Source organism: Triturus cristatus, chromosome 12 (genome assembly GCF_964204655.1).
Source record: "Triturus cristatus chromosome 12, aTriCri1.1, whole genome shotgun sequence".
Taxonomy (NCBI): domain Eukaryota; kingdom Metazoa; phylum Chordata; class Amphibia; order Caudata; family Salamandridae; genus Triturus; species Triturus cristatus.
In genome coordinates, this window is record NC_140595.1 from 124,872,050 (window position 1) to 124,894,978 (window position 22,929).

General features: G+C 44.0%; 1 protein-coding gene across 1 annotated transcript; it reads right to left on the minus strand.

Annotated features, from left to right (window-relative positions):
- Positions 1 to 920: 920 nt before the first annotated feature.
- On the minus strand, positions 921 to 15,658 carry CIART (circadian associated repressor of transcription). The gene is made up of 6 exons (XM_085637492.1): positions 15,391 to 15,658; positions 10,104 to 10,733; positions 9,808 to 9,883; positions 7,617 to 7,695; positions 2,864 to 2,990; positions 921 to 1,651 (listed from the first exon to the last, which is right to left on the minus strand). Exons 1-6 carry the CDS (start codon positions 15,406 to 15,408, stop codon positions 1,007 to 1,009), a joined length of 1,575 nt encoding a protein of 524 aa, XP_085493618.1. The 5' UTR covers positions 15,409 to 15,658; the 3' UTR covers positions 921 to 1,006.
- Positions 15,659 to 22,929: the final 7,271 nt, after the last annotated feature.

A 22,929-nucleotide genomic window follows, 5' to 3' on the forward strand; every position in this document is an offset into this window, starting at 1 on the left:
TTCAGAAAGCAACTCAAGACCTGGCTTTTCGAGCAGTAACGGACCCCTCCCCCCCAGCGCCTTTAGACCCTAGCGGGTGAGTAGCGCGCTATATAAATTGTTTGATTGATTGATTGACGAATCCAATACAACCCACATAATTCTACTACACCCCACATACATACACTCCATAACATATGGGAAAAGACATTCCCATTTACAATGTCACTAGCTCTAACCCACACTAATGCGAGACCGATTGCACTTTTTGTTAACAAATATCCCAGCAGTAGCATAAGTAAGGGTGCAGTAGCTTATGTTGCTAATAGAGGTCCCTTAACAACTGCACAGGGACACCTAGTAACAGCCAGTGGCACTGCACCCTTTTCTTGCTTCGTGTATGTTATTTGATTACCTATGCTACTGCTGGGATACTTGGGAAAAAAAAAACCATCATCATTTGCAACGACAATAACTCAATCTTTCAGTAATGCAAGACTTGATGCATTGCAAATGCTTGTTCATTTATCCAAACAGGAAACAGATGTAGACAAATCAGGTTTCATTCACCGCATACATTTTATTATTCCTCCAAACATATGCTGAATTATTATGGAACATCTCTCATGTGGGAGGAAAGAAATGAAGCATATCAATCCATGCACTGAAGGCATAAGCACTGTTAAAGTTTATCCGAAGGCTCAAGTCCGGCAACGTCTGCTTTTAGTTATTTAAGGCTTGCTCAAGCACACCACCGATTTGTCTCTGGCAGCATTCCAGCCCTTTGATGCTCTTTAAAGAACTTGTGAATTCAACAACTCATTGGGAATGGCAGTCAGTAGCACCACTCCATAAATAAGCATCTAGTCACTCATTAGTTTATGCTGCAAATTCATTTGGATGCAACACAAGCCTCCTCCACACCACAGTGAGGGCTGCAATCTTATTAGAAAATGAAATGTTTTATTGAGATGAAAAGCACACATAAAAAACAAGGAGACCACATTTCAAAATAGCATCTTGGGGTTCAAGAAGAATACAGCATGTTCTCTTTCACTTTAGTCACTAAGTTCCAAGTCCAAGGACTCACGTTCCCTGGTCTCTTACTAGATGTAGGTAAAAGAGGCACTGTTCTGGAGAGGTCTCCGTCTACTTTTACCATCCCAGCACTGGTGACTGATGCAACAACGCCCGGTGCACTTGCGCTCCTTGGAGGGTCTCCCGTCTGGACCGAATGTTCTTTTGGATGACAAAACTCAGTAGGCCTCATCTCTGGAGACAATGGTGCAGATCGTGGATATGTTGGAGAGGTCATTAAATTGTTGTGAAGGAGCACAATAAAGCCACAGTTGTTCAGATTTGGTGCCAACAGGTTGTGCCCAAAGGGAGTGTTCAAACCTCTCAGGTCTACTGGACTTGAAGGGGGATTGGGGGTAGGAGAGGTATGCATCCATGTTAAATTCATTTTTGGCCAATCAGCACGCAACGGAGTGCTCTCCCTTTGAGGATCTGTGGGTTCCTGTTCGATCTCGGTTGGGGCGATGACAGTTGGGATTTTTCTGTTACTCCTTTGACTTGGGCTCAGTCTATGGGGGCTTTTCAAAGAGCGAATAAAACGTTTTGTCCGCTGTGTGGATTTGACCTTAGTCTCATTGTCGTTGCTGTTCTCAACCTGGAGAGAAAGTAAGACAAACGATTAGAACAAGATCTGAAAACAGGTGTTTCCAAGTGTCCCTCTATCCATTTTACATGCACCCAAGCAGAGTTTGGTAAATTAAATCTGCCTGCACAGGGAATGTGGAATTACATAATGTGCAAAACAGACTGGAAGCCACATAATAAATAACCATTAACAACCTTTGTTTTATTATAAATAGATTATGTTAAGCAATTGCTGTCCATAGGCCCAGCAGTAAACACACCTCCATGTTTGTATTTTAGTTGCATGTAAAATTGTGACCATAGTCCTTTTTGGAAACCGGAATATTTTATCAAGGTGAGGTATAAGTATTTTATATTTAAAAATGTTCACGTAATTAATAATTTACAAATTAACAAACCAGTCCAGATTTCACTTGCCATGTGTCATCTACAACTTACCAAAAACGTCAGCATTAAACTTAAAACCATGATACCTAGCAGAAATGTCTGTTTAGTCACATGGGCGGAGCTCACAGAAAACAGCGCAAAGGGTTCATGTGACAAGTGTTCACTTTATATCAACCGTCCCAGTAACCCCTTAACATTTTTATGTTTGGGGTTTAACCTGCATAATCAGCCAAAAGGTTGACAAAGTAAAGTTCCAAGCCTTTTCCCGCTTTTTAGTGTTCGGTATTAAATCACTTGATTGTGCCTGGGGATCTCTAACTTGGAGGCAACAATTTCAGCAATCAGGTAACTGGTTTCAGAATTTCATCAGACTGTATTAGAACGAGGACATGACGGGATATACGCAGTATGAACAATGCGTTTTGTTTCCTCTCTTTTCTGGATTCTCGGAAGTGCTGGGCATGAAAATATGTAGCTATTATGAATGATAAATGTTAATTCTGAGGATAGATGCCATCCTCTGACTTATGAGGCTTTTGATGTAAACAAGAGGAGTCCTGTGAACATACATTTTTTTTTTATAAAGGCCTGAATGACTGCTCCTATGTTGGATATGCATAAGCGATGGAGCTGGTTTACTATGAAAAGACCTCTTTTCTAGAGTCACACTTTTAAATAACTGCCATCCCCATAAACAGACAAACCAATGGCTAAATCAAAAGCAGGCAGGCGACAGAAGAAATATCAAATGTGTTTACACGGGTGTCCAGAAATAATGAATGAAAGCACAAAAATTAAACAGGTTAATAAACCAAAACATAAAATGCCATCTTACGTTTCGCAGCTTGCACTCCGGCTCTTCTTCAACGTACTCCGGGCAGGAAGGGCTCTTCATTACCACATGAGGGAACCAGACCTTGAGCATCATCTCAACCTGCAGCAGGGTTCCCAAGTACCTTTCACTGCAAACACAAGAAGCACAACAGTCATTAACAAACGTATTTTTTTAAAGAAAAATACTTCTTACGTGTAATATACATTTAGTAAAATCCCATTCATTTCGTTCAAAGGCTCTCGGGGAAAAAGGTGGGCTGGGGCATGGTAAAAGCCACTTACACAGATAACAAAATATGCACTTTTATTTGCAACCATCACAGCAACACTACTTATACTAATTTATTTTAAATAGCAGTCGCTATTAACATGAACATTGTTTTCTCATCACAACAGTTCGCAAGTGAGAAGGCCATGGTATGATTATTTAAAAAGAACAGTTTCCCTGATTTCACAAGCATCATAAATGCCTTCTTGCCTTGGAAACAAACATAACCCACATTCCATCAATGAAACTGAACGTGTTGCTTGGCATTGAGACCGAGTGTCCGGGTCTTATGCTACGATTGTGTACCCGAGGGAAGGTCGTGGGTGAGAAACCAGGGTGATTAACCCTTGCATTGATGCCAAGGCCCGCACGGTCAAGGTGCTGGCGCCTGCCTGGTGGTTGCCGTGCAAGGTCTATAGAGTACTGGCAGAGGGGCAACACTCTTGGCTCTTTTCTTCACCTGCTATGGATTTCCACGAAAGGAGCAGGAGGGTCAGGGAACAGGAAACCAAGCATGAATTATCACTTAAATAAAGCAGGTTCATCCTTCACTGCTCTGAACGATGCTTCTGAGGGAGACAAGTATTTAGGGCTGGCTTTGATGAGAGGGCTACAACCACGTGGGATTGAACGTGTGTTCCTCAGATAACAGGAACAATCACTAAATTAAATCCAAAGAGTCAAAAAGATGTTTTCGTAGCACAGTTCCCCACTATCTCCCTGCTTCGTATTGAATCTGGTCTTTGACATGCCTTTTTTCTCATGGCTAGTTTAGGTGGTCAGGTTTTGGGGCAAATGGAAGCTATAGTAGGGATTTGGGGTCACAAGAAAGGTGAATTTGGTGGGACAGAAATTTGCAATGGTTTACTAGACTCTGGGCCAGATGCATGAATCAGATCACAGCTAAACCCTATTTTCCCTAGACATTGTGATGTACCTCAGCCAATTCTCTGAGATCTGTCTGATGCACTAATACAGTATAGCACACAGGGACCCTTCACAAGGACTTATGTTCTGTTTCTTTAATATTCATGGGGCATTACTCACTAGATGATCCTTGCAAATAGATGAAAATGGAGAGCTGGAATCCTGTAATGAAGAGAAGCTCTCCATCTTTCCCTTTGAGACAGGATTGCAACCTGCATCAGCCTGCAATACTATAGAAAAAAGGAGCATGCTGCATGAAAGGCACATGAGGTGGAGCATACCTCAGCCCATCGGACTAATCTGTGCTTCCTCCAACGGTGGAAGCTGGCCCCTTGCACAGAGCATCCACTTGGCAAATAGTTACAGACTTGCAAGGACAGGCAGTAGCCTTCCAAAGCGTTGCGGCCACAGGAACAGGCACAACTAGTTATATATTTCCTCGAGGAGCAAAGCAATGGAAGGGTGCCAGTTTACAGTCCATTCCCACACGGAATTTCAATTTGATACAGTAAAAAATGGCCAGCAGCTTGCAATTTGTGCAGCAAAGGCTTTTCAATAGGAAAAAGTACTTGGACATCCGGTCTTGTATTAGTGTTTTGGCCGCTTACTAGGTTTCATGGGGCTCTATTATTATTTGCTACAATAAAGATGGTCTTAAATGGGGTAGGTTCTCGGGTGGGAATTTTAGGCTCTTTTACATATCCCTTGAAAAATAAACGTGGGGGTTGGGAGGTAGGAGGTTCACTTCTGAATGATGGATCAAAGTGGCATAGATACCAAGGCCAACTTTTTGGAACGTCTCCTCTTCAATAACCTATTAAATTGTCCGATAAATTTACAAAACCAACACAACTTTCTTTCATCATCCATAAAGTAAATGGTTTTGAGGTATTCGCTTCCCTCCTTTTCTGTTATCACAATGTTTGAAATAAAATGTTTTGAAATATCTTGTTGGCTATGATGTCAATTTAGAGCTGAAAAGGTGAGGCGGGTGAACTAAAATCCCACAGTTTAAGCAGACTCAATACTGGTGCAATGACGATGCATATTAGCCAAGTCTGGTATATTAACACTTTGCTCCTCCTTTTGACAAACAGAATCCAATCCACAAAACCCTTAACACACCCAACTTAAACTTAAATACACAAACAGTATGATATAAGAGTGAATATTCATACCAGTAAAAGAATGTTGCGATAGATGTCCCCCCTCCACCCCCAATTATATCATGGGTGCTCCATATGTCAAAAATGTTCTCCGGTACACAAGAGTCATCATTTTTCATGAATGTCCCTGTAATATAGATGCCTTCTCTTATGCAAATCATTTGACCTCCAATATATCAGCACAAGCATTGTGCCATGGATGCTACATCTAACCAGAAATACCTTCATTTTGAATGGGAAACACTACAACCCATAATCAAGAAATACCTCTAGTACACCAAGGCCGGAAGTGCTCTCACAAGTACCACACACACACACAAAAAACCAACACACAAATACATACACTTGTGCCCTCTCACATACTCATATTTAAATTGAGGGGTAACACCCAATACACCCTTGAGGGCTTGGGCAAATGGAATATAATAGTAGAAGGCCAACAAGGGATTTTGTTTCAACAAAATTCAATACAATTGTGATGTACAAAGTAACTATTACATAAGTACTAGAGGGAAATTAATCCAAACGTAATTCAGTTGGATACAACAAATGATAAAAAATAATGTAAACACACACGGGGTATTTTTTAAGTGAAAGAATCACTGATTTTTATCTAGAAACAATTCATAAAAAGGAGTACACATGACAAATAAATGCATAATGTAACATGAAGGGAAAGAAAGTTCAATATTATCCACAAATCATGACATTACAAAAAATCCAATCCAATAACTATAACAGAGATATATCTCGTGTTGAGAGAACAATCAACTGTGCAGCTATACTGTGGAAATGGACGATATAGTCGACGTTTCGGTCTGTTGAGGCGTCAGTCAGTCAGACCATCTTCAGGACAGAGGAACAGTACAAAAAGACTCTCGTAGTTTGTTGTGGTATTATAAAGGAGTAATCACTTCCTCTTTAAGCATGGATTATGCTTCATCCGATTTTATTTGGATAGGCGTATACCAAGTGAGGCCTGTAGCAGGACAACCAGTGGACTTCAGAATGTTGCCTATTCTGGTATTCTATGATTCAGAGGGCCAAGTGGTCCTTCTTGTGAGCGATTTTTCACTCCAGGAAATGGTTTTAGTTTCACAGAGCCGAGGAAAAGTTAGAGTGCCATCGATCGATGGCACTCTAACTTTTCCTCGGCTCTGTGAAACTAAAACCATTTCCTGGAGTGAAAAATCGCTCACAAGAAGGACCACTTGGCCCTCTGAATCATAGAATACCAGAATAGGCAACATTCTGAAGTCCACTGGTTGTCCTGCTACAGGCCTCACTTGGTATACGCCTATCCAAATAAAATCGGATGAAGCATAATCCATGCTTAAAGAGGAAGTGATTACTCCTTTATAATACCACAACAAACTACGAGAGTCTTTTTGTACTGTTCCTCTGTCCTGAAGATGGTCTGACTGACTGACGCCTCAACAGACCGAAACGTCGACTATATCGTCCATTTCCACAGTATAGCTGCACAGTTGATTGTTCTCTCAACACGAGATATATCTCTGTTATAGTTATTGGATTGGATTTTTTGTAATGTCATGATTTGTGGATAATATTGAACTTTCTTTCCCTTCATGTTACATTATGCATTTATTTGTCATGTGTACTCCTTTTTATGAATTGTTTCTAGATAAAAATCAGTGATTCTTTCACTTAAAAAATACCCCGTGTGTGTTTACATTATTTTTTATCATTTGTTGTATCCAACTGAATTACGTTTGGATTAATTTCCCTCTAGTACTTATGTAATAGTTACTTTGTACATCACAATTGTATTGAATTTTGTTGAAACAAAATCCCTTGTTGGCCTTCTACTATTATACTCTCACATACTCGTCATGTGCAGAAAGGTCTTCGTCAAAGTACATACATGCTGCATACAAGCCTGACATGATTGTATGTAGATAGTGTGTGTGTCAGTCAGTCTTAGAACATAGAAAAATACTATTTTAAATGATAATTCTAACAGTGTGCACAAGATTGCCACATTATTTCACACATTATTTTCAGAGCTGTAATTTGACACGAGTCGCACTAATAAAACAGAGAACTGAACTTTGCCGCTCTCTGAAAGCTGCAGGACTGCGTGCAAAGATTGCAGATGCAAGGCCATGAGACCGTACGCAAATCATTAAAGTAAACAGAAATGCAAGATTTGCCTGCCTTCCATATGCATTTGCAACAGAGGCATTGCACATGTGTTGGAGCGAGGATAACAGGAAGCTTGTGGAGCTCCCTCGCCACAGTAAACTATTGGAGAAGGTATAACGGGCATAGACTAGAAGGAGCAGATACGAGGACTGATTGTTAAGGGGATATGCTGAAGTATGCAGGACTATTTCCACAAAGGTTATACTAATTACTGTGCAGATTCTTACCCCATCTCAGGCTTTTGCAGCACTCCAACAATCCTCTGAATTCGGTCCATGGCAACACTCTGCTGAAAACTACTCAACCCTGTAAATCAGAGAGAAGGAATCATTTAATTTTTTTTAACAAAACAAGCATATTTAATGAATTAAGTAATTTAACATATTTTCAATAACAGGGACTTGGATTCAAAGTAATTAAAGAGTTAAGAGCAAATAATCAGGTCTTTCAGTCTCTCAGGATCCCAGTCAAAAATGTATTTAAGTCATTTCCTTGTCACAATATTCTCTGTAGGACTGAAAAGTATTTTTGAAAGCTTCTTCATTGATGTTTTTTGTTAGGGGAACACTCCTCACAGCAGTAGTTACATGTATTTATTGGATGTGTGTGGGCCCCCTTGGACACTGATGTCCAGAAAATATATCAATGTAAGGGGGAAGTCTGGCAGTATGAAATTCGGAAAATCACCTCAGAAAAAAGCCTTCTCGGGTCACATGTTCTGAATATTTAGATTCCCTCAGACCCCATTTTGTACTCGTTTTTTACAATACTTAGATTATAGACTGACCTTAGGTTAGGGATGACATTTCAAAACTGCGTTAAGCTCACTAGAAGAGTAAAATACACTGCCCCTTTAAAGGCGTATATATAGCTCATGATGCATTGTACTGGCAGCTGCCTCAGTCATTTCCTATTTTCAGTTCGTTTGAGTGGGACCCTGGAACAATGTAGGTGTTTTCACACCGGCTCTTCTTCCTCAATATTTCGGTCAGAATCTGCAGTTATTGACTCTACTCGACGTCTTTTATTCGGTGTTAGGAAGCATTGGAAAGGCAAAACTCACATTTTGCATTTATTTGTTTTTTCTAAGAGATACTGCAAAAAATGCACTCTACACCGTCCTTATCTCTCTATTTTTCACATAAACTGGTCTGTGACAGAATAAGACTGGAGCTCTCTTCCACTCCCCATCTCTTCTAGGAAACGTGTCTGCCAACTAATGAAATCCTGGAGTTCGAGGCCAAAAAGGACAGATTCCCTCAACTCAGTGAAGTCTCCTGACGGGAGAATGAGCACTATACTTAAAACTCGAAAATAGCACACACAAAACCAAAATGAAAGTTTTCCCTATAGGAAATCAAAACCAGGGAAGCTCCCCTGGTAATGCTCCCTTACAGTAAGTAATACATCGGTTTTACATTTCACCCAGGCTTTGTTCCGTGGACATTCAATATGTGCGAACAAACTATGTAACCTCTGAAGAAACCACCATAACTTCATAAAGCGTTGTTTTTAAGGAATGCCAACTCCTCAAAATTACTACTCAGTTCTACAGGTTCTAAAGATGTACAGATACACCACAGAATAATTCTTAGACGTGGAATGATTGCTTTCAGCAGAAAGCCTTGCAGTGCTGTGATAATAAGCTGCCGCTTGCTTGCCCAACACCGCGAGGAAGTAGGGCGGGGCAGCTCATGATGCCCGAGGACCAAGGTGTGCAGCCAACAATAATGAAACCACACCTACACATTACATAACCTATTTACAAGAGGCTGCGGCTGCACCAGCTGAGACAGTTATTGCCTTCGAACAATTTTCAGCACAAAGGCCATGTTTAATTATCTCCGCTAAACCAATAGTTTAATAAAAGGAGAGGTGGGGCTTTTTGTCTAAACAGGCCCACACACAACACGTACACAACATCACGCTGGGTGAGTCTATTTTTTTTAAGTAGTTTTTTTTTAGCTGGAATGAACGGCACAGGCAAAGGTTTTTTATACTGGAAAAAAAACTGTCCATAGTTCTAGCTTTCAGCTACTGAACAGGGACATTGCTTCCCATCACTTCAAGGGGACCGGGGTCCTCAGAAAGCTCCTTTATAAACAGGGCCTGAAGTCCTCACTCGAAGACACAGGCGTCCCCAGTGGCTGCCATGCTTCTCCAGTCTACCCATTTCCCCGCTTCATGTAGCACCACAGACTTATTATTATTTTCCTACTCTGTTAAGATGGGGTTGATGAAAATAACATTCAGGAGATTGAAGTCAAGCTAACAAAAATGGGATAAAGCAACATTCTGCAGGTATGGAACATAATTTGTAGGTACAATACATCAATGGACTGCTCCCTTTCACAAGGTGGTAACATTCAGAGCTTAGTGAATGACATTCATAGATATAGCATGTCTATAAAAGGTTACCTCGCTCAAATCGGCCTCTCTTCAGTCCATTTAAAAGTTCTGTCAGCGGTTTGATAAAGCCCTTCAGTTCTTTGCACTGTGTAGAGAAAAAAAACCACAATGAACATTGAGGTTGCTGAAGATTACACCTTTCTTCTAAAAGTCAAACCAATGAATGGATTTCTGTATTTTCTACTTAAGCGTGTTTCGAATGATGCATCGTGCAGCCACGACATAGACAAACAAAGATTCAGAGGCATTCACACTCGATCCTGAGGTTACATTCGGACTATAACGTGTTCAGAGAATTATCTCACCTTTTCAGCAAAGATTCGGTCCCCGTCTGAAATGAGGGAGTCTGCACCTCTCCTATTCAATTCAGCTCTGCCCAGCCTGTCCTCGTCGTCTTGCTCTCTTGGTCTCTTGATGCCAGGTGCTTCTGAGGGGATAGAATGATCTGGTCTGTCTTTTTCCATCAATGGGAGAACAGATAGCTTTAGTTCGCCTTCAGCTCTCTTTTGCTCATAGTTCCTCTTGTGCACATTGGCATTTCTGTTAAAGGCCCAAGAGTGATTGGAAGACGTGGTTCTATTTTGTAACAGGAAAGGGTACCGAGCGCAAGGCCTTGAAGATTGTAGGAAGCCCACAGGATGCAGCCCAGTAGTCCTTAATGCCCTGTACTTGTGGTCCAGGCATTTCATATTGGATTTCATAAAGGCAGTCCGCTGCGATTCCGGTGAAAGCGAGAGTCTCTTCATGTCTGCATCTTCTCCTTGCCTGTCGTTTACGTCATGGGCATCCTTTTCGTCCTCATCACAACCATCAGACAAGAAAACGTCAAAGTCATCATAGTCATCTTCAACGCTGCTTGTGCTCTCCAAAGAATACACAGAATCGCAGGAGGACAGGTAGTCTGAGGACTCTGTATCTTCCATTGACAATACAGTCTGTATCAGAATTAAAGAGAGAAAAAAGTTGAGCATTTCATGCACTCATGATTACATTCTTAAGTTAGCTATTTCAATTACACTTTAACTGATATAACAGAGCTATTGTAGGGCAAGTCAATATTTAAAAACACACTTTCTTCTGTGAAACAGAAGTATCAACTTGTTCCCACCCTCCAGGAACTCCTGCCAAATCCATTAACAACAAACGACTTCATAAGACAACGTCATTACAAAGGAAGTGGAAATGAGACGGTCCTATTTATTTGTAAAATGTAATTTCCCTGTGAGCTGCCATAGTAGTACAGTATTCCTGTCCTCAACACCGAGGAGATATGGTCCGGGTGTTGTAAACTCCTTAATGTGTATCGGTGGCAGAGCTCCCCGGATCATGTTCTCTTCGTTCGGAGGCAAGACGATAACTCCGAGTTAGGTTTAACATGACCTAACAAAGGCGTTTACAGTTATGCAAGGCACATGATCCGGGGAGCTCTGCCACCGATACACATTAAGGAGTTTACAACACCCGGCTGGCCTATACTGTCCTTTTATATGCTTGACGAATTATGGATATAATTAATGGACTTATCTACATGAGTTAGCCTTGAAAAAGTCCTTCTGGACGAAACACGTGTCGGCTGTTTTGTGCACATATTTGGATTTTGAAAGAAGATATAATAAAGAAACATGCAAGCAAAATTTTGAAGCGACTAATGGACTCCAATTTTGATACGTTCATACAAATTGTGAAAACCAGCTTTTCTGGTTCATTACAACTTATGTGTGCCTCGGCAAATGTGTTAAAAGTTTGTGGATTCCAGAGGGCCTTTTTGTCTCTTTTGGGGTTTTGTTTATCCTCCAAGGGCAGTGGAGGAATTGTTGTTTGAGAGCACCTCAGATACTAATTCAATGTGAATCATTAAATTGAACATATGATATAGTGGATGTGCATATAATGCTCTGGCAAGTTTCTGCTTGGTTTTTTGTGTGAAAGCTTAAACAAGAATTAAATGGTCTTCTAGGTGGACAAGAAGCAACAATGTGACAGATGAAACTTGAAGGACAACCTGCTATTACTGAACCTCGAAATTAAAATGACCACATACAGAGTAACACTATCAAATCACAATCTCTGGGAAAGTAGAATGTGCCAACAGCATCTCCTCAGACACTTCTTCGCACACTGATCCACTTACTAAGACATCCTGCTCATTGTCCAATGAAAAGTACCTATTTATTAGTGAAACAAACAAGAAAAGGTTGCTTCATCTAAAGATATCTGCTATAAAACAGTAGAGATGGGAGCAAATTACATCTACAAATGTTACCTCACAGGGCATGGTGCACAAAACATGGCCTTTGTGCTAGCATAAAAACTGAAACAAGTATTGAGGAACTTCTCTTAGAGGTATTCGTCATATTCACTTCAACAAAACTTGCCTGACTTTTCAGACCTTTTAAGTATCTTGTACTAGGTGGCGACTTGCCGCTTCTTTAAGACTACATGCTTGAGGGGGTTATTTTACTTCATAAAATATCCAGCCCGGATACTGATACAAACCCCTCTTGCCACCCAAATTCGAACCCAGTTTGTATCCCATTCGCCAACTGCCTGCGCTGGAAATGTAAGTATTTGACGGGCACAGGCACTTTGAAACCAAGGCCTTTAGCATGTACTGCAGCAGTTGGGTACAGCAGGTCAGCCGGGGCTGTTGCCTTTCAGATATTGGAGACAATTGTGACAGCTACTGTTCCTTCAAGAAATGTACAGGTTTTATGGAATTTTCGAAGACGACTCGTGCAATGTATTGAGGCACGGTAACACAATAAAAAGTCATCGGAATCGGTACGAAGAGCATCGTGCGTTGGGAAGCACTCAGCCACTTAGTGTGTATCAGGAAGGCCGGATAATAGGCGGGGATTATTCCCGGCTCTGAATAGCGGAAGTGAGCATCCGCTTCTCCCCAGAACTTGTCAATTCGGTACAAAGCCATAGAAGAGAGGTCCATTCAGAAAATGACACTTTGCTGCAGCGTGAAAGAGCTCTGACGTCAGGCAGGTCCACTTGTACCACCAATCGATGGGGTGATGGGGCTGGGAGAAAGGAGCGCTGCGCCATCCCTGGCACTGGACTCCTTACGGTACCAGCCCGGTGACTGAGCACCGCGGGGCTGGGCAGAGTCTGCGCGGATGAGACTTGCAGATTCTCTCCCGTTCCTTCTACTATTCTCCCAGGCAGGAAAGGGCCGGTCGCATCATTTTCGAATCAGAGTGCAATATAAGGCTTCTGTGCCACTGATGCACCGTGAATGTGTCGAGATGAAAGAAACCATAATGCGACCTCAATGGTGCAGTTCAACTTGTGAGTACGTGCACATGTCGGGTACACGAAGAATGGGAGTGAACAGACGCATTAGTAGGGGGACGGGGTACGCAGTCTGCAGAGTGGATACAGTATGTGCAGGCAGCCTTCGAGGGAAGGGGAGTCCAGGCTGCATGCGGGCTTCATTCGGAATGGGCACACAGGTGCCAAAAACTTCAGAGGAAACTAGGCCTAGTGTCCAGTGTAACAAAGCGTAGAGGCGGTATGGGAAATTAAAATATACTATTGACCTTCAAATACCAATCCAGATTTGGGGGAAAATAAGGCGGCATCAAATACTACTAATTCCCTGGCAGAGTGGCCTCTCAACAACCCAGGAACATGCATGAAAGTGCACGTTAACAACACCAGAAAGAAAATGTACACGATATACATAACTTGTATTTGTAAAGCGTACGTTCACCCCCCAAGAGACACCTTGGCGCTGAATAACGCAATGGTACTAATTTTATCGACCTCTGAAAGGATGAAGGCTGAGTGAACCCGCCGGGAACTGAACCTGTGAGGATGGCCCCTCCCTGCAGTGGAGGCATTTGTCCACTAAGCCACCAGACCCGGATACACAGACATTGCATAACAAACAGGGCCACTGGAATGATGCTCCTTTGAAGCTTTTTTCGTATATTTATGGATTTGCCACATAATCCACTGCAGATTTTAACAGAAAAACTGTTCAAATGTTATCAAAAACGTGACAACATGGTTCACGCATACAGTGAGTGGGTGACCCTTTATCAAGATTAAGTTGAAATCCTACAGTTGTTTTTATTTCTGTATTTGGTTGTTAACCCTATATTAATTAGGTGGAAATATTTTCCCAGATATTATTAAAATGTGCAAACATTACTAAACAAAGTATTACTATAAAGAAATGAGCCATAGTATGCTGCATACTTTTTTTCGTGCCGCATGATTTAGTCAACCCTGCATCATTTAGTCAATATAATTCCAGTGGTCCTGACAACAAGGAACCGGTATCAATAATCGATTAGCGTGGAATCATGTACAAATGACACCAGAATGTACAAAGGGAATACGCTAACGTCTCTAATGCACTGTACACGCGGGGGTGATATTTTGTTGTGTCAGAAGAAACAGTCAGCGGCGGGTGGGGGTGCTGGGGGGGGGGGAAGAGAATACCTAAACTCCAGTCAGAGTTCCGACTGAAAAACATGGCTCGACAGCCAGCCCCTGAAACCCAGTTTTCCTATGCGAGGGCGCGCCATCCTGCAGTGCGGAAGGGGTGCATTCCGGGCTATAGAGAGGATACAGCGAGCACTGTTCCGGGTTTTTTCGGGGAGTATGGGGGGTGTAAACAGTATGTACCCGGAAACACAGATGCCCAGTGGAGGATATACCCCCGTTCGCCTGTATGGGCGGCGGGTTAGACTCGGCTGCCAGTCAGCACAGGGGTGTTTCAGCCAAGGTCTCTGTAGTAGGGGGGTTAGACCCAGAATCGACAATATGCAGAGGGACCTGTGGGTAACACGTAGCCGGTAGCGCGAATGGGGATCCTCCCAGGAGACTGCTATCCAGGGATGTACGTCTGCAAGACGGTGAGACATACCCAGCTGACATGTATGGGGACAGTCCCAGTCCTTGAAATCTACAGGGCTGTACCAAGCATCGGTAGTCTGCAAGAGGATGGGAAACACCCAGCTGACATGTATGGGGACAGTCCCAGTCCTTGAAATCTGCAGGACTGTACCGAGCGCCGACAGTCTGCAAGAGGGTGAGATACCCAGCTGGCAATGTATGGGGTTCCTCCATGCCCTTAAAGACTGTAGGGATTGTACTCAGCAGTATCTCCAGCGCTGGCAGTAATCACAAGGAAATGAACAGACCCAGATGGCAAGTGGGCGATCGCAGGCTCGCTGAGCACATCAGAAGCTCTGCACAGCGCCGAAGAATGCAGGGGCGGATTGGCAGGCTGTACAGGAAGAATGCAACCATAAGGTGTCTGTAAAGGAGATGTTCCCAGATAAAATAGTATGCTTTGATCTCACCACTGTAAGCCTGAAGAGGGTATGCCCATCACTGATAAGAGTGGTGGCAGAATTGTCAGACCCTGCTGATGGCATATTCGTGGCACGAACGGGAAGACCTAAAATACAAGTGATGTTCCTCAGTCGTGTCTATACAGACTACACCAAACCCTACCTGGCTGCATTTGCGAGAATTTACCAGGCACTTCCAGTGTAAATGATGCACCCTAGGACTGAGGTGCAATGAACCCCCAGCCCCCTACACACAAGGGTCAGCATTTCTCCTCACCTCCACGGAATTGGTCATGGCGACTCCTGAGCCCACTCCAGGGGCCGGGCGCCTGCAGTTGACTCTCGGGTGGTACCTCACGCTCCTTGTCCTTACAGGTGATCCGCGCACGCCCTCTGTGCCCTCGCGCCGATCCTCAAGTGCCTCGAATCCCTTTGTCTCCCTCTCGCTCCAGCGTCAATTATTCCAACCGCCGCCTCTCGCTCCAACTGTCACTGAACAGTCCTGGGCACCCTCCCCTAACCTCATTGAAAGCCGTCCACGCACTGCTACACGTGCCCATCGGCACGTGCCTTACCCTCTGTTGGGCTAAGCTCGCACGGCTATTGGCTGGAGCTGCGGGGTGGGGGCGTCACCACCTCGCCTCAGACGTCATTGGCTCTAACAAGCCTCCGTGGCCGCCCAATAGAGACTGCTCTGGGAGTAGATTGGCTGAAGGGATGGTCAATGAAACTCCGCCCAGACATGTGGATTTTGTAGCGCATTACAGAGCTCGTGTGGCAGGGGACGTGGGAAACCTCAGGTGCTAGGGCATTAGAGCTGAAGACGGGTGATAGACAGAGACGAAGGACAAACACGCAAAATTCAGCCTACTGCCAGATTGGCGTGCATAACTATAGCTTTGTATAATCTAGATGCACACCGAAAAGACTTTCAAACCCTATCAATCTTATCGTAATCACGGTGGCTTATTAAACTCCGCATACAGCCTCTTAAATTGACTGTAAATATTATTGCCCAAAGTGCTTTATTTTCTGTATTACTGTCTGTTATTTTGTAGCTCATTTCCTTTTAATATATATTTCTTAATAAGCTCGAAACTCGAGGTTCTCGCAGTATCACTATCAAAAGGTGTTTCATAAATTCTATGTCAGGACAGGAGGCTCCGATTATGCTTTCTCATTTCTTTATTAGAAATGCTCAGCAGCCAATTAGAAAACAGTAGATAAAAGAAAAACTACAGAACCCATGAACACCAGGGTATCACATGACCAACCATAGAGACCATAGTATAAAAGGTCATGTAGAAAGAAACACATCCTCTTTCTTTGCTGCTTCGCAGCCAGTTTAGTGCTTCTTTTCATATTACTTACTTGATGCTTTGTATTTTTCTAATGCTAATGTCTTGTTAGCGCTCGCGCTTGCTTAAAATTCCTCGCACTCTGCAGGCTGCCTGGCTGGTATCGGCTTTTGTTTCTTGGCTGTTTCGCCGCTTCTGTTTGCGCGTGTGGCAGAGGGCGTGTGCTTCATCCCCTGGTGTCCGGGCGCTTTGCGCCCGCGTCTACAATCATTCTAGTGGAGCGGGAGACCGGGGCTGGAGGACTCACGCGCTGTGCGCGACCTCCTCTTTATGTTTACCGAGGCGGCCGTTACCGCGCATGCGCGGCGGCCATTTTGAGGCTTTTCTTCCGTGTTTTCACGAAGATTTCCTTACTAAGGTTGTTTTCTACACAACGCACACCCACAGCCTCGTGTTTTTTCTGTCCCATTTACGCCTTTTGCTTATTAAATTGCATTGGACTGTACAACAAAGCATAGGCTCTGCCTAGAGTGTATATTTTACAGCAAGCCCTCCCTCCACATTTAATTATTAGCGGTGTGTGCAGGTCCTCCCTGTACTGTTGGCTTGCTGAGGGGTTGTTCACTACCCCTGCATTGTGCCTTTGGCATTATAGAATTTTGTCATCTTGTGGGCATTATTGTAACACTTTGTGTCACTATGAATGAATATTTTGATGAAGATGACTGCTATTATGAGGATGACGCCTCTGGCTTTTCGGAGCATGATTTGGTCGAGGCTTTAGACCAGGGTGTACAGCACTCAGTTAATAAGGCACTTGCTTGTGCCATCAATACCTTGAAACGTCATTTGACTCATTACGCCAAACAACAGGGCTGGTTGCCATCCACACGTTCGTCTTCTAAGTCCCCTGTTAATCCTCATAGGTCGGACTTTAAGAAATTGGCCAAAACTCTAGCCTCTGATAAGTCTTCCAATTTGACCTCGGGGGGCGCTTCGGCATCCACCAGCAATATTGCGGACACTGATGGTACTCATTCCTCATCTTCCACTGATCAGGATGTTCTTCCGCCACGAAAGAAGTCGCGTAAGGAGCATTATGTGGATGCTCCTACACATCCTCCCGTATTAACTTTCGAGCCTTCGGACATTTTTCATCCACATTCTTCTTCATGGCTTCCATCCCCTGCTGTGGCGGAGTAAGTTCAAGCTCATATTCGACAACCCTTTGAGAAGGATGTCAGGGCCCGCCTTCGGTCCGAATGTCCGCGTCCGGATCTCGCCGACCATTTAGCGGACACTCCGGAGATTGATCCCACAAGGGTCTCCTACCTCAAAAAATATGCCAAAGATCCCAAAAAGGGTCTTGACAGATCTTGGCGCTCCTGCCAGGACAAGTTGCTGGATTTGCTAGGGCCTCTCACAAAGATTTTAGATCTCGGGTTTCTGGCCAAAGAGTCTTCGGCCCTTGTTGACCCTGATGAACTTATCGAGTGGTCTAGGGCTATTTGCCAGTTGGGTAATGCCAACTGTGCAATTTCCAGTGAGCGTCGCCGTTCTATTCTCCTTAAATTGGATCCCAAACTGGCGGAGCTCTCCTCATCCGAGTCCGGCCCTTTAGCTCAGGGGCTGTTGTTCGGTTATCCTTTTTTGAAAGAACTGACGAAGTTTGTGGCAACTTTCAGCGGCCTTGATAAAGCTCAAGCTTCGCTGCGGCGGGCGTTTTGACCGGTTTTTGCCAGGGCCGGACGACATAGGGGACGCTCGTTCGGCCGTGGCTCTCAAAACTCCCAGAGGGGATTCCAGTCCCAAAGAGGCGGTGGTCAAGATTCAGGCTACAGCACCCGTTCCCAATTCTATCCCTCTCGCAAAGGGAGAGGAGAATATAGAAAGGGACGTTCCGGCGGAAACCAAGGTGGCTACCAGTATTCCAACACTTCAGGTGAGCTTGATTCCAGCTTCCGATGTGGTTCTGGGGGGCCGAATACGATTTTTTCTGCACAATTGGCGTTTAATCTCCAAAGATGCTTGGGTGCTGCAAACCGTTCAGGGTTACAAAATAGAGTTTTATCAGCCCCAACATCAAACCCTCCCTCCCACTCCTCTGTATTTCTCTCTTCAAGACCAAGAGTTTACTTCAGCAGAAATCAATTCTCTCCTGGAAAAAGGGGCAATCATTCAAACTGTTCGCCATCCCCAGGGGTTCATCAGCACGGTTTTTCTGGTGCAGAAGAAAGGGGGCGGTTCCCGCCTAGTTCTCAATCTGAAGGAATTCAACGGAGGTGTCGTTTACAGACACTTCAAGATGGAGGGAATTCATCTGTTGCGCGATCTTCTTCGCGAAGGGGATTGGATGGTTCGCCTAGATCTCAAGGATGCGTACTTGTCGATTCCCATCTTCGAGCCACATCGGCGGTTCCTGCAATTCCATTGGCAGGGGAGTTGGTACGAGTACAAAGTTCTCCCGTTCAGCCTCTCGTCAGCACCTTGGTGCTTCACGAAACTTCTGAGGCCCGTCGTTGAATGTTTGTGCGCTCGGGGTGTTCGTTATACCTAGACGACATTCTAATCATGGCAGAATGTCCCCTCAAAGTCTTGACACATCTGGAGTGGTCTATCGACCTCTTGCAATCTCTGGGTTTTCTGGTGAACCCTCAGAAATCAGTCTTCATTCAATCGCAGGTGATAGATTTTCTAGGCTTTCAGGTCAATTCTCTTTCATGTCAACTTCTCTTACCCAATCCAAAGATTCAGTACATCAAGAGGGAATTGAATTCGGTTATTTCCAGACAGACTGTGTCACTGAGATCGTTAGCATGAGTTGTCGGTCTGTTGGCGTCCTCCATTCAGGCGATTTTACCGGGTCCACTGCATTACAGGGCACTTCAACGTTTGAAGATCCGTCATCCCCAGAAAGGCCTTCGCTATTCCTATCTAATTCCTCTTTCAGAGGAAGCGAGGAGGGAGATGCAATGGTGGTTAGACCACATGGATGCTTGGAATGGGCGAGCCCTGTTCGGTTCATCTCCGGATCTCGTGATAGAGTCCGATACCAGCCTGTGGGGTTGGGGATCCGGGTGCGGTCCTGTCTCGACGGGGGGTCGTTGGTCCTCCCAGGAGTTGTCTCTCCATATAAATTGCCTGGAACTCCTGGCGGGTTCATTTGCGATCCAGTGTTTCTCTCCTCTTCAATCCAATTGTTGCATTCTTCTCCGCATGGACAATATTTCGGCGGTCCGGTATGTCAAAAAGTTTGGTGGATCGAAATCCAGGATATTGGCGGAGATTGCCAAAGATTTTTGGCACTTTTGTCTGCAACAGAGGATCATTGTTATTGCCGAATATCTTCCCGTTCGCCACAATCAGATTGCGGACTGGAATTCACGCCACCTTCGGGACTTCAGCGATTGGCGGCTTCATCCTCACATTTTCCGTTCTCTCCTTCGGATCTGGAGTCAGTGTCACTTAGACCTGTTCGCCTCTCGCCTGAACACTCAACTTCCTCTGTTTTTCAGCTGGAGGCCGGATCCGAAGGCCCTGGCCACGGATGCGTTTCTACAAACTTGGCCGTCGGTTCTGTGCTATGCCTTTCCCCCGTTCATGATGATTCCCAGGGTCTTGGCTTGCACGAAACGTTATCAGGCAGACTTAATTCTGATTGCTCCTCTGTGGAGGGCTCAGGCGTGGTTCCCGGTTCTCCTGGAGATGTGTTGTGCAGTGCCGCTCCTTCTTCCCCAGAAGTGGAATCTCTTGCTGGATCCTCTCGGCAATCCGCATCCCCTGATTCTATCAGGCAATCTCCTTCTGCTAGCGTGGCGAATCTCGGGGATCGCTGGTCGATCCCAGGCCTTTCACATGACGCTTCCAAATCTATCAGTGAAGCCTGGTCTCCCAATACTCATAAACAATACAGAGGGTGATGGAAGCGATGGTGTGACTGGTGTGTTCAACGGGAGGCTGATCCCTCTTCAGCGGATGTCTCCTTGATCATTAATTTTCAAGCCTCTCTTGCTTCCTCCGGTTTGGCTTATCGCACTGTCAACAACTTTCGTTCTGCCATTTCGGCGGCTCATATTCATATTGATGGTAAACCTGCGGGTGAGCATCCTTTGATTGCCAAATTGCTTAAGGGTATTCGTCTGGCGAAACCCCCATGTCCTAAGTACGTGTCTTTATGGGATGTATCCATTGTTTTGAAGTTTTTGGAAGCCTGGCCTTCCAATTCTTTGCTTTCCCGTAAGCAACTGTCAGCCAAACTGACCATGTTGTTATGCCTTGTTTCTTGCAAACGGGTGTCTGATGTTCGTGCTTTGGACTTGGCAGGTCACAGTTTTACACCTGAGGGCGTCACATTTCGTCTTTCCAAATGTACCAAAACAAATACTTCCTCGATTACCTATCCTTCCTTTCCTAATCATCCCAACCTTTACGTTGTTCAATGTGTCAAGGATTATGAGGTATGTACTGCTCCTTTACGTTCAGATATGCATGGTCAACCGTTGATTGCTTTGCAGAAGCCTTTTCGCCCTGTTACCCCAGCTACTTTGGCTCGCTGGGTTAGATGGCTCATGTCTGAAGCTGGCATTGATGTTTCCATTTTTGGTGCCCGTTCGGCACGTGGGGCTATGGCTTCTAAGGCATTCTCGATGGGTGTTACTTTATTTGACATCATGAAGGCTGCAGATTGGTCTTCTGATTCAGTGTTCAAAACCTTTTATTACAAACCAATTGATCATATTGCTTCTGTGGTGGTGGATCAGCTTAGAACAAGCATAATCGGAGCCTCCTGTTCTGACATAGAATTCAAAATTTGCGAACATACGTGACAAGAATTTTCAATTCTATTAAGGACAAGGAGGCGAGGATTATCCCACCCGTGGTTATTGTTTTTCAGCACATGTTATGCATTTATACTGTTGTTTTCTGCATATGAATTATGTTTAATGCAATTCATTATTTTTCTCTACCCCCCCTATTTATGACTTAATTCTATATACTGGATGTGTATTACGGCTGTATGTCTCTTTTCAGGTTCTGACCCGAAGTAGCGGTGTTGCTGTTCCTTCTGGCTTATCCTGTTTTCCATGCTCTTCTGTTTCCGATGATCTACTGCTGCCGAGTCCTGTGTTCTTCGAAGTGGACTTCTGCTGCTGGTCTTTCTATCCCTGATGTTCAACGTTTTCTTGGACTTCCTGTTTTAACTTGAACTGTTTTCCTCACCAAAGAAAGAGGATGTGTTACTTTCTACATGACCTTTTATACTATGGTCTCTATGGTTGGTCACGTGATACCCTGGTGTTCATGGGTTCTGTAGTTTTTCTTTGATCTACTGTGTTCTAATTGGCTGCTGAGCATTTCTAATAAAGAAATGAGAAAGCATAATCCTCGCCTCCTTTCTCCTTAATAGAATTGAAAATTCTTGTCACGTATGTTCGCAAATTTTGAATTGTCCTATACCCGTTTAACATGGCCACTTTACCATCCTTAGAGAGTAATCCCTAAAGAGTACTGCTAGGCATAGAAGACGGACTACTGCTGTGCACTACCCTGACATTGTGAGCTCATCATTTCGCTCTAAAAAGAATTTGTTTATTGAGTTCAACATTGTCATTATTTTTTACTGAATTAAAGTATCCACGCCCATTTTCTTCATCCCAGTTCTTATTTCGAGGTGGGGTCTCGATCATCATAATAAGGACTGTGACAGCATAGCTGCCAAGTTTTCAGCTTGCACATTTTTTGTTTTGTTTTATATAGCGCTAATTCGACCCGAAGGTATCAGAGCGCTTTACATGAGCACATGCTGAATTACAGACGAACACATTCATTTACATTTGCATGTTTTTAGTGTAGTTGTGTGCATAAATGGCAACATTTTGGGAGAGGAAAGCGGGAGCTTAAAATAAAAAAATCTAGGGAGAATGTATTTCTCTAGCTCCTTGATGACAGTTCAATGGCTCTGTCTCAGGCAAACAAGGCAGTCACAGTAGGCAGGAGAGTAGTGACAGCTGCAGAGCCTGGCATTCTCGAGATGGGGTTGGGTGCATCACAGTGCTCAAAGATATTTGCTATTCTTGAGTGTGAGTGCTGCTGCCTTATCCCAGCCATGGATGGTTCAACTCCCCTTTGTGCACATACACAGCTTTAGCCATACAAGCCAATAGACCCGATTCAGGGGAGACGAGAGACTGCAGATTTTTGAAGCAAAAGGTGCTTTATTTTGGCTGTCTCCCGCCTGAAATTGCCTCTGCTCCAATAGAAGTCAATAGGAGGAATACATTCTCCTGATTATGTTTTTAAAATATCCCCCTTACGTCTTCCAAAATGTTAGCATGTATGCTTTAGCCTAGCCGCTCAGTATAGATCACGCACATTGGAGTGTACTAATAAAATAACAAAGTAGCAGTTGCATCCATCGTTCGAGTCCATCCATGGCAATCTCACCTTTAGTTGACCCCTGGTTGTGGATCTTCACTGCAGGTTGTCAGGCTCCAATACCAGTGAGCTGAGTGCCTTCA